This window comes from Apis laboriosa, unplaced genomic scaffold (genome assembly GCF_014066325.1).
Source record: "Apis laboriosa isolate Shangri-la unplaced genomic scaffold, ASM1406632v1 scaffold21_cov150, whole genome shotgun sequence".
NCBI classification, from domain to species: domain Eukaryota; kingdom Metazoa; phylum Arthropoda; class Insecta; order Hymenoptera; family Apidae; genus Apis; species Apis laboriosa.
Window position 1 is genome coordinate 2,268,894 of NW_025222365.1, and position 18,387 is coordinate 2,287,280.

The following is an 18,387-nucleotide window of genomic DNA, read 5'->3' on the forward strand; positions in this document are numbered from 1 at the left end:
TAATAATTATATAAATATTTATGCATTATGGAGACATTATAAAGAACAAGAAAGGAATCGAAACTTATTATTGATATTAGAACGATAATGATTCAGGCCATGATATTCTCATATTATTTAATCAAAAATAGACGATTATCTTTTTCAGATTGATATTATATAATTAATATTATTATATCATAGAAGAAAATAAATTATATTCGTGATAAGTCTGTGCTTAAATTAATTTTAAATTAATTTTAAATTAATTGTTTTCGTAATTTTATATAATATCGAAATATATATAAAATAAAAATATATAAAATAAAAATTGTCATAACTAAATGTCATATTTTTATAATAATCTGCAAAAATCAACATTGCAACTATTATCAGCATAATATATATTGCAAAAACATTAGAAAAATATCATATATGGATTATAGCAAGCTCTTCGTTAAAATTTCATTGCACAATTAATTTCATTTTTATATCTAAAATATAAGAATAATTTAAAACATAAAAAAAACAAAATTAAACATTACAATGTAAATATTTTTTGAAAAAATACAAAAATAATAAACTTTTGCAGAACTTAATGAAACCGAAATTTTTAATATATTTTCAAAAGCTTAATTTTCATTATGCTCATATTCGAAAATATTTATAACGATTTATTTATTATATTGATTTCATTTGATATTGTTTATTTTTTATCGATTTTTATCTTTGTTTCTTGTTTTATACTGTTTTATACTGCAGGATGTCTGTTGGTTGCCACGCTTGCGGCAACAGGTAGATAACCGTAGAACTATTTTACATATGACTTGTACAGTTTCTTCTACATATTCAATAATTATTGATCAATCGCATTAATTTAAGTAGAAAACAATGTGATAATTCCATGGTGTAACTGTTAAATATATTATTTTAAATAATTCTAAAAATATAATCATTTTCATCAAAAAAATGCGAAGAGCACAAAAAATAAAAAAAATAACAAAAATAGAGAAGAAAGAAAAAAAATGCAAAAGAAATAAAGAAAATAAGCATTCAGAAAGCATGAATAGATATATGTTCTTATATATATCGAATATAATTCATTATCGAAGAGCTTGTGATTTATATAATATACAATACAAATTATAAAAAAAATTATACTCTTTCCGCGAATAATTAAATTTTTCATAATAAGAATGATTTTAGGAAATAATAATTTTAATAAATATATATGAGTAGAAATGAATCATTAGATAAAATAATGGAAGAATTAAAGCCCGAGGCTCAATATATCAACTATCCGTCCCTGAAATACGATCAACAAGTAGTTAGCAAGTGGGGGAATACTGTTTGTATGCTGGTGACGGGATTGGTAATGTGGGGCTAGAGGAGCGGGGAGAACATAGAGAAGGGAAGAATAGGGTGAGGAGAGAGACGGTAGGGAGGGTAGGTATTCGGGGCAGGCGAACAGGCAAGCAAGTAAGCAAGACAGGCAAGCACGCAGGCAACGAGAAAGCACAGGGTACCGCGAACGAATCGCGCGTCCTCGCCGTTCAGTCGGGTAGGCGCGTTTCTGTGGCGTCGGTCTTTCGAGGGTAGCGTTTGATTCGTGTTGTCCTCGGTTCAAAGCGAATAGTCCTTTTAAGTGCAGTGTGTAACGGGTGTTTTATTTATCGTGTTAAGCAAAAAAATTTGAAGAAAAAGAAAAAAGAGATCATGAGAACCATGTGCACTGGTGATGATGTACTTTAACAATCGTTGAAAGTTGGTATAAGGATTGATACAAGAAAAGAAATTCAGGTGAACCTGCGAAATAATATAAGGAAAAAGAAGCAACAACGTGGTTGCTTCGGCTAGAACATCCAGCCGGGAAGAAAAGAATAACAAGGGCAAGAAAGGAAACATGTCGCGACAACTTACTAGCAACCACATTATACGGACCTGGGCGAGGCCTCAGTATTTTTTGCTGTCGTTTCTGCTTCTTTGTGGAACTCTCGGTGAGTGGATCGTGTCTTTCAAAGGCTATTATCGTGATGCTTTTCTACCTGTGTATACATGCATGTGTACTTATACGTTTGTAGTGTAGTACTCGCGTGTGCGAGAGAATGAGAACGATGCGTATGTTTATAACGTTTTGTTCTGCCGCGCATGCGCGATTGTTCGTAGTACGTCGACGAGGCCAACCATACAACGATGGTGGGGTAAAGTGGGGCCTTAGGCCGCGTTCATAAGTATAGTCTCGAAAGATTTTCCAACACTATAAATCGAATGTAATTTATCATACAAAAATTTTTTTGTTTTTTCTTTTTCTTTTTCTTTTTCTTTTTCTTTCAATTATTAATTTGCTAATATATCGATTAATAATTTCGAAACATAAAACAAAAATTGATTGAATATATTTAGATATATATATATTTGTATTTCGTATATTTTTTTAATTCCTTAAATGTATTAGTAAATTCAGTCAACGAAGAAACACTTGAGAATCCGATAAAATGGTCATTGGTTTGCATTGGTCACACAGACTATGTCTTCTTTCTACTTTCGTAACGCAAAACCAGTAGCGGCGCTCTGTTTTTCTTGGTAGGAGATATCGGATAGCAAGATATCGTGTCGTGCGATACGAAATGCGTACCCTGAGAAAATCGAGAGAACGAAGTTACATTCGAAGTAATATTTCCATAGAGAGGTGTTTGACCAGAAAGTACCTTTAACTATAAAAATTTTCTTACATATTCATTTCTTTTTTTTCTTTCAATTTAATTAATGGATTATGATTATTAATAGATGAATATTATTTGTTTTAAGAAATATATTATAATTTAAAAATTAATCATTTAATAAATTGAATAGTTGCGATAAATAAGAGAAGATACAATTTAAAGGGAAAAACAGTTTTGAATTCAAATTCGTATCGATATTATTGCATATCTTATATAAATATATAAAGTGGAGAAATATAATTGAAAAAAAGAAGAAATAAAACAGAATGAAAATCCTTTTTGTCGATGATCGACAGATTAAGAAGAACACGTTATTTTTTTAGATTTAATTGAGGTGAATTTCGTTTAGATATAAATGTGGAATTGCAATCAGGGTCGCGTTCCATTTCGCCGAGTCGGCCGCATAAGGATTCGGTTTGAGGAGAGATTCGAGAGAGGCCTTCGAGGAACCTTACTCGGCGTAATCTTAAACCACTGGCAACCGATTTCAAAGTGCTCTCTTGGTACATTCCTCGGATTTTTCCCTCCCTTACTCTTTCTTCCCCTCTTAACTTCCTCTCGTTCTCCTTCCCCTTTCGTCAATTCCCTTCTTCTCCTCCCCCACACTTTCTCATTCTAACGTTTCTGTTCTTTTCTTTCTCACTAAGAATGCAGCTTTAGCTGTGCAACAGAACATCAGCATCGTCGCGCGAGTTACGCAGTATGGCTTCTCTTTTCTTTTTTTTCTCTTTCCTTTTTTCTTCTTGCTTTTCGAGATTTTCAAATACTTTTGTGGATCGCAAACCAATGTAAACAAATTGATTCGAATCATGTAAAATGTCGACTCGGCAATCGACTCGTAGATCACTGATGCACTATTGATATAAATTATTTATATATACATGATTTTCGTATTTTTATTGTTTGAAACATGGGTTTCTATTTATTTTTGCGTTTATTTATATATATATTTGTTTTTTCATACAATTCTATTTTCATTTATTATTATTATTATTATTATTATTATTATTATTATTATTATTATTATTATTATGATTATCATTATCGTTATTATGATTGCAATTCTGTCGAAACAATATAATTTTCATTTGAAAAAAGTATATATACAAAAAATTTATTATTATATATGTATATATTCCATCGAATCTTGTTTATTTTCTTCCCAAGGAAGTCTACGTAAAAAGGAGTATTTCGAAGAACGTAGTTTCCTTATTTTGTTTTCATAGGAATCTTTTGAAATGGGTCAATATTATATAACAAAAAGCTTGCGTTCAACTATCGCTCCTTTATAAGCTTGTCTGATAAATTAAATGAATTTTGAATATATTGTGTATTTGTATCGTTGCTTAGAAATTCATTGAAAATTAACGATCTTCAAAAGGAAAAGAAAAGAAGCGAGATATTCAGCAATATATATTGGCAAAGAATTTGACTCAACATATGATTCGATTTTTCCAGCAGTGAGTCTACCGGTGACAATCTGTCGTGCATCAGGATTATATTTCTAAAGATTTCTTTGTCCTAAAGAATGATCCGATTACTTAAATTGGACGATTCCGTTTTCGGTCGCCAAATACATAAGAGGATCTAGACTTTTTGGAAATATATAGAGTGAACGAAAAACGAAGGATGAAAGGAAAATAAGTTGGAAGGACGTGGAACGTGATTGACGAAGAAAAGACCGGTGCGCCGTGTGGCATACGAGGAACAATAAAGATATAGAGAGGAACAAGGAGGTTCGTAAGAGATAGAAAGAAGCAGGATCATGGTTAGAAGGAAAGAGAGAGAATCGGGAGGACAAAGAGCGATGGTGTCGGGGTCGCCGGCCGTTTACTCGTAGGTGTGCACAGCTTGTACAAAGACCCAACGTGCTTAAACGATCATCCTTTGCAGCTTTTCGATGAATCTTTGAATCATGAATTTACAAGGAATTTTGTTGTTAAATGATTTCCGCATCTTATTTTTCTTATTCTATTCGATATATTCTATATTATAGAAAATTATTTGATAATAAAAATTACTTGGAACAATCGTTAATCGAACTAAATATCAACCGTTCTTCGATATAAAGTATCGATATAAAATCTGCGATAAAATTGAAACAAATCATTGAAGTTTATTTCATTTTATCGTCATTTCAGTTAAAAAATTTATGTGAAACGATATTTGATGATAGCTAAAGTAAAGAAAAAGTAAAGAAAAGATTCGAAAAATTCGTAGATTCGGTATCGGAGTTTCGAACAGTTTCTCGAAAAGTTTCGTTTCCTATTTCATCGTTTTACTCTTCGTCATTCTTCAAACTTTCTTTCTGATGCGTCTTCTCCATTTGAGTGTCGATCCAACAAGTCTTGAGGCATAATATGCTTGAAAATGGCGGGCCACGCCGCGTTGCTTTACAGAGATGAGGATAAATGTTCGTTACTAATCGATATATCGACAATTTGATCTTATTTTTTTTCCTATTTACATTGCAATTAATCGAGGATCGATTAATTTCATAGAATAGAATAAAATGGTAGAATACAAAAGAACGATCGTAGCGAGAAGATTATATTAATTCACGCGTCACCCGATATTATTATTGGCGAATTTATTCTAATTGGGTGGATTTAGCGGTATGGGCTATCATGTTTAGAATCGTGGTGGCGACCGTCCGTCAGGACCGTTCTAAAATGATGCTGACGTCCATTCGCGAAGCGAAATACATTTGCATTTGAAAATCGGGCATCGACTGACAGTTGTCCGTGATGAGCGTGATTCGTGACACGCGCATGCAAGCAAGATGTGATTCGCGTGCAGATTTTCGGGCCGCGTGCCTCGTTTCCATTCCTCGTTTCAATGATCGATCCTCTTCAGTTTCTCGTCTTCAGTTTATCGATGGAACAATACTATATCTCCATTATCATACGTCTGATTTTTCTCTCGCTTCTCCTCTCCACGAAGCAAAGAAAAGTTGGAAAAGAAAAGAATATATTAAATCCACTCGCGAACCAATATTCTACACTCGTAAATTCATTTCGATCGATACGAGCTTATCGATATTACACGTATAGTTGGATAATCGATCCCTATTTGCGAGATAACTAAAGCTGCGATAGCGATAAATAGCTAAGTTACGATTAAAATCGCGAATTTTTTTTTTTTTTTCGATTTAGATTTATCTTGGAAAATTGTCTTCAACAAAATTTTGTTTTCATTATCAATTGTTTTTCCATCACTCAAATATTAATTCCTAATAAAATTATCTTTTTTTCCATTATTTATTATTATTGTTAGCGAGAAAAGAAAATAAAAAGTCGCAAAAAAAAAAAAAAAAATTGATCGCGTTGACTCGACTTACCTTCTATCGGTTCCTTCTATCGTAAAGAATTTCCGTTCGATTAAGTTCGAAGTTACGATGGGCCGATCCGAGAAACTTGTAAAATAAATAGTTGGCAATGACGTGGAATCACCTCATTTCTTTTTTCCGATGCACGTTTCAGAAATTTGTCTAAGGAAATGCATATCGAATGATTTCGATTAAAATCACAAAGCGACTATTTACAAATTCGAGTTACTTTTATCGAAACGTTACTTTTACTATACTCTGCGACAAATTACAATTCGAAAAGCGTTACATCGTCGCATTATATCTCCCTTTCTTTCGAAATTCTGGAAAAAATTACGAATCAGAAAAATAGATAATTCGTTTATTATTTTTAATTTTTCTATATCATAATTGTAGTGACTAGATATCGACCATATACGGGTGACGATTGAGTGAGTGTATGCTGCATCGGTATTGAACGTGTCAAGCATCGTAATTCTGGCTAACGTTTTCGTGTCGTGTCTAGAGCGCTGCATCAGGTTCCTCTCTGCTTACAATTAGTAGATCCATTACTTGGCTCGCTTAGATGACCTTTTGTATTCTGGCATAGCAAGTTTTCCGTGATATATTGTATAACCCTGTATCTTGCGTTTAATGAGTAGGAAAACCAAATTCCAGTTGCTAATTTATCGTATCAGAAAGTACATCTAGCGGCATCTTATTATGTAGCTTATTAGTTTAGCCACGAGTTGGTAGTCGTAAATATAAAAGGAGGGTAAAAGTTTCGTAACGAGCAAGAAAAAAAATTGCAACGAGATAAGAAAGTTTTTTTTTTTTTTTACATGAAAACACTCCTAGATTTGAAGAGTGCTTTGTGCTTTTAATACGATCTCTCTTCTGTTTCGAATTTTGTGCTCGCTTTCAAATCACACAGATTAATCGCGATTAAAAAAGATGAAAAACATTGGATTCGCATTATACCAAAAGCGGTAGATTCCCAATATCAAGAACGTTGCACTCGCTATAACGTAACGATTCGCCGTCGTATTCGATGAGGCCCACTCGACGTTCTCGTCTTACTCGACGCCTAACCATGAATATCGCTTGCCTATGCAGAATTCCCACGTCTTATGCTCTTGCGCTTCCTCTTGTTCGTTTTTAACTTCTTGCTCTCTTTTTTCTCTCCTTTTCTTTTGAGGCCGTTTAAAAAATTTAAATCTTTTTTATCACGAGATATCATCTTCATTTTGTGATACATAAGATAATAAATAGCGTAATAAAAAAGCTTTAATGTGTAATAAATACATTGTAGATTGCAAAAAGGAAAGTATTTTGAATGTTACTTGTTATCGTATTTTTGATAGGTTCACTCAAAACCAAACGAAATAAATCTAAACGAAATAAAAAAGGGCATCGACGTTTGACTGTTGATGATGTTATGAATAGATTGATGAAAGCAGATTTAGAAAATGGCGAGCACCACTACGTCCTACTCGAAGTACGCTATATATTGTATATTGGTGCGTTCGAAAGTAAACGGAAGGTCAGCTCGCGGTGACGTAGATTCGTAGTACGCTCGCGGACCAAGTGGGCATCATGTAGTACTCTGTCAAGTCAAAGAACAGAGAGAACGGTGCAACTAGAAATGTAAGGTGACGCGGCCGAAGTGAACGGCGAGCAACGTTGCCACTATCTTTCTCCTTCTCCTATCGCCTTACACACGCGCCCTCCAATTTTTCTTCGTCCATTTGCACGCTCTTCTATCGTCTTTGATTCCTCTTATTTTATTTCAACTAGTTTCAAAGCTCGTCTGTATTATTTCGATTATTTTCGTATTATCTTTGTACATATACAGAAATCGAGCGTGCATCGTTTCCACGTGTTTACCACTGATGGTTTATTCCGTTCGTCCCCGTGAACCATTTCACGTTCGTTCGAAAGACGTTCGTTGAGAACGAACGAGTGCTGGCAACAGCGGAGAGAATTATACGGTTCTCTACGAAGAAGGCACGTTTGTATCGCGCGGATAGTAAGTGTCGCATGCAGAGAGAAGAAGAAAAGAAGGAGATGATGAAAAAGCCGGTTGTACAGGATATGCGGTTACCGTAGAATGCAACTCGCTTGGGATGAAATCTTCACGGGCGAATTTATCCGTTGTTTTATATGTGTCAGCAAGTGAGAAGGATTCCCCCTTTTCTCGTATTTTCGCTTCCGACGAATCAATATTTACGCGTTACCCCTCGAATAAGTCGAAATCGAGCATCGGACTTAAATGAATTATCGTTCGGAAGCGAACCCTCCTTGGACTCGAATTATCGATCGAGTAAAAAAAAAATTCCCTAGTATGTACCGATCTTGATATCGTTTCGTTGTGAAACATATTTTGATGAAACATTAAAAAGCAAATGATGCGTACGTTTTTCTTCGATAAAATATTGAATACATCTCACAAATAACCGTGATAACATTGCTTTGATTCGTCTTTCTCATACGCTTAGTTCTTGCTTCGAGACTATTATTCCGGTCGATCATTTATACAAAGCGAAAGGGACGATTATAAAGTGTTATAGTATGATGTTCGTGAGCATTTTGAAGCGTGTCGCGCTTTTCGAGGTCTCGTTTCTTTTCGACAGTCAAGGCGAACGAATTTCCTGTCCCGGATGAAAGACCCTCTCGATTACACGATGACTAATCCAGGAAGGCGAACACGATTCATCGATGCGTTTGAAATTGCTCTTGTCGCTGATGATGGCGCCATCGCGTTTGCGTCATCATTCGATTTCCGTGGAAAAACCGCGAGCTATATTTTGTGATATCATTTAAAAAGAAATAATCTATTCGTCGAAAACGATGTGAATCCTATCTAACATTGTCTGATAATATATACAATAATGTATATAGTGAATTAATTTCAAACGATTTGAATTATATTATACAATAAATAAATGCTTTTTATCAATCAAATAAAATATCATATTGCATATATCAAACCTCGAGTGTGTAAAGATTAAAAGTATACAAGATGTGTGGCAAATAGAAGCTATAAAAATTCCAAATAAGATTCGTGTTGGCGACAGGATACGCAAGTTATTTTTCTCGCGTTTTCCAAGCAATTTTAAAAAAGAGAGAAGATAGGATTTAGCGGGTGGAAAAGACATCGAATTTTTTTTATCGTCGATTTCGCTATAACATTTTCACATCGTAACGACAGTTAATAGGTATCACGAATTTTTTCAAACTTACATTTGTTTCTCTTGATCAAATGGAATTTTTCCAATTTTTGTTTCTTCTCTCTCTCTCTCTCTCTCTCTTCATCATATGAGCATTGTTATTGAAGTAAACTTGTTTTGAATCGAAAGCTATTCCAGCTTTTTAAAAAAATATAAAAATGTCACGATTAAAAAAAAAAAAAAAAAAACGGTTGAAATCTTACTGCAATTTCGTATCGTGGAAGAAATAATTTTTTGGTCGTCGCATCGGCGCTTTTTTTTCTCCTATTTGGTCGCGAGCGTGCAAACTCACGCCGGTATCATTGTTCGTTTCTCCAAATGTTTCTGTTCGTACGTGCAAGCACGTATCTCGTGTTTAGAACGTAGACGTGGCTCGCACCTCTAACGAACTTGCTCCGTGGCTATTCAATATTTTCTCTGGCACTTTTTAATGCGACGTTCCTCCAAGCTTAAATCTCCTCTCTTATTTCTTTCGGTTTACTTACTACTGTAGTTTGCAACTCGTTGTACGAATAAAATCCAAGAAAAAAGAAGGGGAGATTGGTTAAAAAGGAAGGTTACGATACGGAAGGATTTAATCTCCGAGAGCTATTTAAAGTGGATGGAAAAAAGGAACAGGCGTCGGATTATTTTTAGATGTCTCGTCTAAAATAAGTATTTGTGAAGGAGGAAGGAACCAGATGTCCATTCAGTTACACTGATGCGTATATGTGAATGTACGTAGAATAAAGGAGGGAAAGATTGGATAAAGAAAGGTAAATTAAATAAACCGTTCGTTAAATATATCTCTTTGATATACGTGCACGTTGACGAAGAATGTCGTCCAAGAATGTTGAAAAAAAAATCGGAGCATCGTTGGCCTTCTGATCTGCGCACACGGTACAGTGAAGAAGAGTATAATTTGGCCATAAGAGTATAAAGAGTGGCCCTTTCCAAGTGGCTACAAGCTTTCTCTTTTTTACAATCCAGTAGTAACGGTAGCCGTTCATTTGCAGTTCGAAGCTCTATATTTCTTAACACATGTCTTTGCTCGAGATGCTAATGGTAAATCGATATTCGTGGCAACGGTTTCAACTAACAATCGTGTATAGACATGTCCGACTCGCGATCAAGGTAGGGAGAAAAGCAAGATAGAGTTCCGTTAGATATTCGATTATTGCTCGCTAACCGATCCGGTAAAATACTTTCTCGAACATTATCGGTTCAACGGCTGCGTTTCTGTTTCCTATATGTAGAAATGTTTCACCATCATCATCGAGAGTTTCGCGCGTTATCACTGATCACGATGTTCGTAGAAAGATAGTCTCGTTAATTTCTAAAGTTTATCGGATTTTACCAGATAATTTATCAAGTATTTGGATTCACATGTCATGTAATCTATATGTCTTGATAATAGATTTATTATTATTATTATCATTTATCTCTAAATAAATAAGATATATTCAACATTTCTTGAAACTTCTTAAGACATATTCTTATGTGAATGTACGAGTATTCGAATTTCAGGTGGAAACATCGAAATTTCGTATTATTTAATGTTCGGGATATTCGACTTCGCGATCCAAGCCGATCCGACCCGATTCGTTCCGAAGTGATCCGAATCAACCCGATCTAATCCGAAACTCGAGTATAACCATAATTTCGGATATTTGCGCATCCTTATAGTTTTCTACATATAGTGTCAGAGAATAATCGAACGTAATTTAACCAAAAATATGCCAATGTTGCATAATTTTCATTATTGAGCATCGTATTCATAGGTATTTATTACGTTGAGCGTCGTAAATCTTCCAAATCAGGTAATATTATTCAATCTTTATCATATTTCGAGTTCACCTATAAAATAAACCGTCTTCATTCTTATCTATCGGCCCGTTATTCGTGGTTCGGTCGATTCCACCGTTATTTATTAATAGATTACTCGGATATAGCTTTACCATGTACACCGAAGCGCGTGCATTCGTGAAAGATAGACATACGTCGGATAACGAAACGTATAGCGAGAGCAATATCAGATGCGTAATAGATCGATTCGTGGAAGTTAGCTTCGGAGGTTGACTCACGCTTGGTATACTCGCGTAGTATACCTGCGGCGGGCCGATGACGTCACCGACATTCTTGTCGGTCTTGTCACGCGTACGATCGTTAAGCTCTTGTACGAGTTCCTTCTCTGGCCTCTCTCGAGTACTATGCATACGGATTCTCGAATGCGCCTCGATGCTCGCGCTGCTGCTCCATCATTCTCCGTCCGAACGAATAAAGAAAATGAACCTCTTCCCACCTGTCTTTCGTTCGCTCGACGTTTCCATGCGAAACGAGGGGCATAGATTATCGACTTTAAGCGACTTCTCATCCCGCGAAAATCTCCTCCTCTCCGTTCGAAAGAATCGATCCGGATAACAAATGAAATGGAGATAGAGATAAAGCAATCCGAACGAAACCACTTTGGTTACAGAGACATCTAAACCAGACATTTTTATTTTTTAACGAGGAATAAGAGAAAATCGAAAATCGACGACGATTTCTCATTTCCGAACGATTTTTACTTGAAAATTTATCGAGAATCCGAGAATCGTCTAAAATATCCTCGAATTCGTTTGTCCAAAAATAAAAAAAAAAAACAGTCGAAGGTTATGCATTCTGTCGATTCAGTAACGGATATCGATCGTCAAACAGAGCCCTCGTATCGCGTTAAAATACTGCCTGAAAAAACATTCGCTTCGCATCACGTCAACGTCACCGACGTTTTCCACCGATCGTTTATCGGGGCTTAATCGCGTTAGCGTCGAGCGATCAAGATCGAACAATCGATAGTAATACATGAGAGTAAAGAAAAATCGTGAGCGGATGTGTTTGTGCACGCGCTTGTGGCGTGCATCAAGTTCGAGCGATGAGAAATGAAAAGTCGAGGGAAGTGTGTATCACTCGAGTATCCTACTCGCGATTCCTACAAGGGGAGTTGTTACGCTTAATTGTCCCTTGGTCCCTTGCCGCAACGTGAGAACGAAGAGTACAAAGGGCTTGGGGCATTTGTTCGTGAGAAACGCATCGTTCGATGCATCGCTTTTGTTGGCTTCGAGCCGTGTACTGCTACTCGCCGTAGCCATCCTTATTGGTGACCTCATTAATATCGCCCAGAGATTATATCCAATTCTCAAACTTGTAATCGAAAAGAGTACATTTTTTTTATCGATTAGAACGATTCCTTTTTTTTGGCGCGAGATTTTAAGGGAAAAGAAGGATTTTAAATCGCAAAAAAAGAAAAAAAAATAGCTAAAATTCCTAGCTTCAAAAAATTTTTCGTATTTTTCTTCATTGTTATAAATCGTAAGAAAAATCGAGATAGTATACATGAACGAACACAGAGAAGATATACGAGGGAGGGGGGTGACTAGTAGCAGAGCAACGTAACGAGGTAAAGTAATGGAGATTGGTGTGGACCGTGAGCTCGAGCAAAAGGGGTTGGCCGTTTCTCCAGTGTCTAGTAGCTGTCGCGCTCGCGCTATCTAAGACGCGACGGAAACCGCGACTGCTCTCGCCATAGCTAGCCAACGTTGGCTGCCGACTCATTAACCTAAGTAGCTAGCGGAGAAGAGGAGGGAGTGGAAGAGGTAGCAACCAACAGTCAGCTCCACTGTTGGAGGAACATGGGTGGACGTGGAGCTGACGCGATCACCGGAAACCGGAGCCTAGGCCATTGTGAATCGCGAGGTAACTCCATTATCTTGAGAACAGTTTCTCCAGAGTCTAGACTAAGAGTCGCACGCGTTGCACTTTGCCTTGCCACGCGTCCACATCGATCAATTTACCCATTTCCGCTCGAATCGACGACCCCGAGACGGTCCCTTCGATATGTCACTATCGAAACGAAACGCGTATTTCACGAAAACGTGTAGATTTCATCGTTACGCCTTAGCGCGTCGAGCAATTCCCCCTCCTCTGTCCTTAATTGAATTTCATTCAATCCGTTTTCCAATTGCCACCCGCTCCCGTTTTTACATATTACTTTCTTTGTTTACCGAGGGAATTCGTCACTTGCCGTTATTCCTTCCGTTATCACGTTACTGTCTCACCGTTTCAATTCCGTTCGAATCCTTGTCTGGATCAGCAACACTCTTTCATTGCAATTTTTCACAGATGCACTACTGTGAATATTATATAAATCTTTTTTTAGAAAACGTTCGCATTGATAATTTGCGAAGCAAATGATAAACGCTCTGCTTTAAATATTTATATTCTATCCTTTATCGTGCATCGTATTTATTCTCTACTTAAAATATCTTATCTCGTATTTTTTCATTTCGAAGATACGTGTTGCGATATTTGAAGTTCACATGCTTTTCGTTTCGAATAAAGTTAGAAAAACTTTCAAACTCGTTCAAACTTTGACAGATTTTGAAACAGTTTAATTTATTTATCGTAAGAAAAACGGTATCGAAAAAGTGATAAAGCTTTGGATTTCTCGGACGTTTCGAAATGTTAGTTAAGTTATTTGAACCAAGGAGGGCAGCACTAGCGAACACGTTAGTGTTTTTCATTGCTAAGAATTCAAGTAATAATTTCGTTTCTCATTTTCTCGAACGAGTTTAACGGTAAAGTTGTCGATTTTAAAAGGAAGAAAATAAATACTATTGGTTTTTTCGATATCGTGATCTCGAAAGCAGCGAGGTCACGGGAACAGTGACGGGTGAACGAGCACAGCTGATCGCGTGGTTGGTGTCGGTGACATGGTGAACACGAATCCGGTGTCGTATCGTGTGTGCGTCTCAATCGTGGACGTCGTCTATTCCCCTTCGATTCAGTATAAATAAATGACTACTTATGACTATTTTTCCGTCGTGTTCTAATTTTTCACGAGTCGTTCGACGAGCGTTCGAGCTTTATCGCAAACATTAATTATGTTTCGTTTGTAATGGTAATCATTGTATGTTTTTAGAAGAGGGTTGTGCGTAGTTGAACGGAGGCAACGAACGCGCGATAATTGTGTATACACCGTCGTTTTGATTTCAAGGAGGACGCGAGATTTCCAACTAACCGAGTGTGCTCTTGCGTTTCTTTAATTGGATCCGTCTTAGTCTGGATTTCTTTCGTTTTTACGGAAAAGCAATCTCCAAGATCGTTTTTCCGCAGATAAAATGAAAAATTCATTTTTGAAAAATATTTTTATTTTTGCGAGGATTAATAAATGCCTATCTATCTGCGTTATCGATCTATTACGAGCGATAATTCGTGATATGCATTGCGACAGTTTAGTAAAAAAAACGAGCAGTTAAAAATATACATATCAGAGCAAACGACGATGACGGAATGTCACGAGGATGGAAATGTCGTTTCTTTCCGTTTTGAATCAAGGACGCCCTTTCTTGCCATTTAACTGGGATATAGTTCTGATTTTATTCCTGTAATTTCTACGTTTTCGATTAAACTTTGAGGAAGGGGAGCAGCCAACTCACAAACCATACATACTCTCTTCCCCTCACTTTGATCTTTCCGTTCGAACAATCCATCCCCGATGCATTGCCGAAAATAACGCGGGTCTATGTTTTTCTCCCTACGTGAACACGGGGCTGAAAGCTATTAAGCACAGCTGTTGCGCGATAACCGAAACACAATGCATTTTGAACCGTGTTCTCTCTTTTTCATTCTATTCTTTTTTTTTTTTAGCCGCGTTTAGCTTCTTATGAATTTACAGTATTTATTCGTTAGAAGTTCACAACTCGGAACCAAGCACGAATATGTATCCGTTAAAGACACGAAACTCGAGCCGTTTAGTTTTTTCTAGCAACCACGCGACAGTCAGAGAATGACAAGTTGCGAAAGACGAAGAGGGATTGAGAGCCCAAGCATTTGAAGAAGTGGGGATTTCTCGAAGTGGTGGGGATGACTCTCGATATACCGCAAGAAACGTCCGAGCATATAACGAATAAATACCGTGTATATTCTTTCGCATCGATCTTTTGCTCTTCGATTCGAATTGAACGAATTTTGAGCAACAACGGTGCATTACTATGTCTAAAAATATCTTTCGCGTGCGAAGGTGGTTCGATAGCTCCTTTTCTTCCTATATTACACGCATCCGTGCAAAGCACCGCGATATATCCGACCACGTTTTCGTGCGCTAAAATTTTTCTCGCCATTATCGATTTGGTTGTTTCTTGAAAGTACGGTAGAAATACGGTTTTCGGTCAGTCGTTGAACGCGTTAATTTAATTAACGTGCAAAGAGCATGAATGACGGATGATTCTTTGGTGAATAGGACAAACACCCGATAGATCGGTGCCTGGGGGAGAGAGATAAGTTCCGTGTGATCCCTGGCCCCTTTTGATATCTGGTCGATGTTGAAATAGCGGAGAGAAAAAGCAATAGATTGGTATATAGCCGACAAAAGCAACACGGGCAGCCGACAGACACGGGAGGCGCTCTGATGCAGGGGCTGGTGCAGGGACAAGGGATTCGAGCAATAGAACAAAGTGGATTCTTGGTCTATGAATCATCGGTGCATCGAGAGGTGCGTGCGCGCACGCGTATACGCATGATCGCCGGGCAAGCGCGAGAACCGAACACCCAGCTGTACTTTCATTCTTCGTATCTTTTTCTCCCTCCCTGTTTCTCTCCTCTTCTGCCCCATCATTGACTGTCTAATTGAATCCGAAGAAGCCGAATGCGCGGAATAAAGCTCGAAGCTCCCTCTCGTTTCCCTTCAACGAGGGTAAACGACGATGCTCGAACTTTGTGTGGGGAGAGAAGGGCAAAACTCCCTTCCGCACAAGTCACGTTTCTCGCGTACTCTTAGGAAAAGAAAAGGCAAGAAACAAGGGAATGTTGCTCGATTCCTATCGACCGGATCTTTCTTTTTCTTCTTCTGTATATAATTTCTTTGCGTTGTTTTCTTTATACCAAACCATATTTGAACTGTGGCAAGGAAACTATATATACTATATATATAACAATGCTCGTTTCTATTTTCATTTTTTGAAAATAGCACTGGATAAAAATTTGTATCGAATAAGATAAATGGAAAAAATTACCGGATAAATTGTTCGTATTTAAAAAATCTCTGAGAACGCTAAAAGCAGAGAATTACCATGTTTCGAAACTTCAAAACCATTTGAAGTTTCGCGTCGATTGAATGACCGCCGAGAGGGAAAAGTGGCTTGTTCGCGAATTATCTCGAGTCAACGAGAAGAGATCACGCCCCGTTGTTTTCTCGTGACGCGTAAACGAGCAACGTGCCATGAACCTCGCGAGTCACCGGCGAGTTACCCTAGGCGTTTTGCCGCCGTCGCCACCGATCTTGCCCCCGCCCTGTTCGTTCCCCTCGCTCGGCGCCAGCTAAAAATAAACCCACCTCGATCCTCTTCTCTCTTCTTTCTTCTCCGGCTTCGTTTCGTTCTTCCTCCTTTTTTTTTCAGCTTGTCTCAAAGCATCGTGCGTATAATACGCGTAACCGTCTTCCGTTTCCGGCTAAACAATATACTCAAAGGGGGAAAAGTGCAGTGTGAAATTAGCCACGAAATGAGATTTTGCAAAGTAGAATAAAAATAGTTAAAGATGGACAAATTTTTTTTATTAATTTAAATAAATAAAATAATAATAACAATAATAGTGTTAATAATAAATTCTTTACACGTACGAAAGTGTATACATTGTGTATCTTCAATATAACTATGGATAAAATGATATCTTATTAATATTTTAGTTACCTAACCTCAAATTTGACTATTTTTATATTTTTGCCTCACTGACCGATGCTTTTGTGTACAGTTGATTTATTCACAATCGATTCGCTTCGTGAATATTTATAGTCTATTTATATCATAAATTACTTCTAATTTCGCGGTAATGGTTGTGCTAGATTCGTTTGGCGAGTTGGATCGACATCATCAAAAATGAATTAGCACGCGAAATTAACATTACGTAAAAAATTCCTCATTTTCCATATAATACATCTATACGTATACAAAATACTTGAAAATAATTCGTAATATAAACCTACCAACGCACAAAATCACTTCATTAGTCGAATCGAGTCGAATCGAATCGAGTCGAATCGAATCGAATCGAATCGAATCGTGTCGCGAGATCGTAGCTTTCAGGCAGACGCTACGAAGTAAGGTTAGATCTGTCGTTTTTCCTCTGTTTATACTCGGTAAACCGGTCGCGGTTATATGGTTGGGTTCGCAGCCGGTTTTTTATTTTACAACCGTACGTAGCATAGTTATCGGGTATCGTTACGAGCGCCACGTTATGCCGTCCGATCAAACTTTACGTTTATTACGACGCGATATGTTCGAATAAAAGCAGCCTCGGTCCGAAGTTTTTTCTTGATCGCGAAAGAATTCGCAACGGGCCTTCGACCCATTTCAAACGCTCGTTTCATAATCATCGGTTAGTTTTGGGAACCCTGCTGCGTCTTTCCTCGTCGTGATCGATCGTCCCAGGTAAACGAGGCCGTCTATCGCCGCCGGTTCGAAGTCGCCCCGTGACCACCGCTAACCCGTGTGTCTCACGCTTCATTATTTTCGTTTCGCTTTTCTTTAAGCTTCAAGTATCAACCGTTCGACAACCTTAGTGCAAAAGTGACGGGAAATTAACTGGAAAGCGATGCTCGTGGTTATGTACGATGCGATTGACGTAACGGGAACGCAACATTGGTTCGAGGCAAGGTTGCTTTGGGTCGATCGATCCTGCGATCGGTGTGTGTATTCTCGCGCGATATATTCCCTCGCGACCACGCCAACTGTGCATTATCAACTCTGCATTAGAACCGGCCGCCACTGTTGCGACGCGTTCCAGTCCTAGTAAAAGAACGATTAACGCTCGCTTCGGCTGCTGGCACGTTGCACGCCAATCACGCGTTATCTTTTTCCCCTATCTTCGCGAAACACTTGTTCCGCAGATCGGAAAGATTCTTTTTCTCTCACGTTGCAACCTTTGACCGAGAATACGACCCAGTTAGAAGGATCGATCGCCGGACGCTCCTCGTCCCTTATTTTCGAGTGCCAAACGTATTTCGTGATCAACGAGTTGCGTTTATGGTTGATCGAATAGCCGATTGGAAATTAATGCCAAAGGTTAAAATTGATGGTTTTTTTTTTTTTTTTTCACTTTGATCGTTCGTTAAAGAACACGTCGAAATAAAATACGG

At 37.5% G+C, this 18,387-nt stretch overlaps 1 protein-coding gene across 3 annotated transcripts in view; it reads left to right on the forward strand.

The window, feature by feature from the left end:
• The first annotated feature begins 1,474 nt into the window (after positions 1-1,474).
• The window catches only part of LOC122713065 (DE-cadherin), a 36,949-nt gene continuing 20,036 nt past the window's right edge, over positions 1,475-18,387 (forward strand). Inside the window, exon 1 of one of the 3 annotated variants that reach the window (XM_043933203.1) lies at positions 1,475-1,976. In XM_043933203.1, coding sequence (XP_043789138.1) covers positions 1,883-1,976 — 94 coding nt within the window. In that variant the 5' untranslated portion in view covers positions 1,475-1,882. Of the gene's footprint in view, positions 1,977-10,906; positions 11,039-12,806; positions 12,951-18,387 lie in introns of those variants that run through there. The other 2 variants (XM_043933205.1, XM_043933204.1) reach the window with 2 other exon arrangements.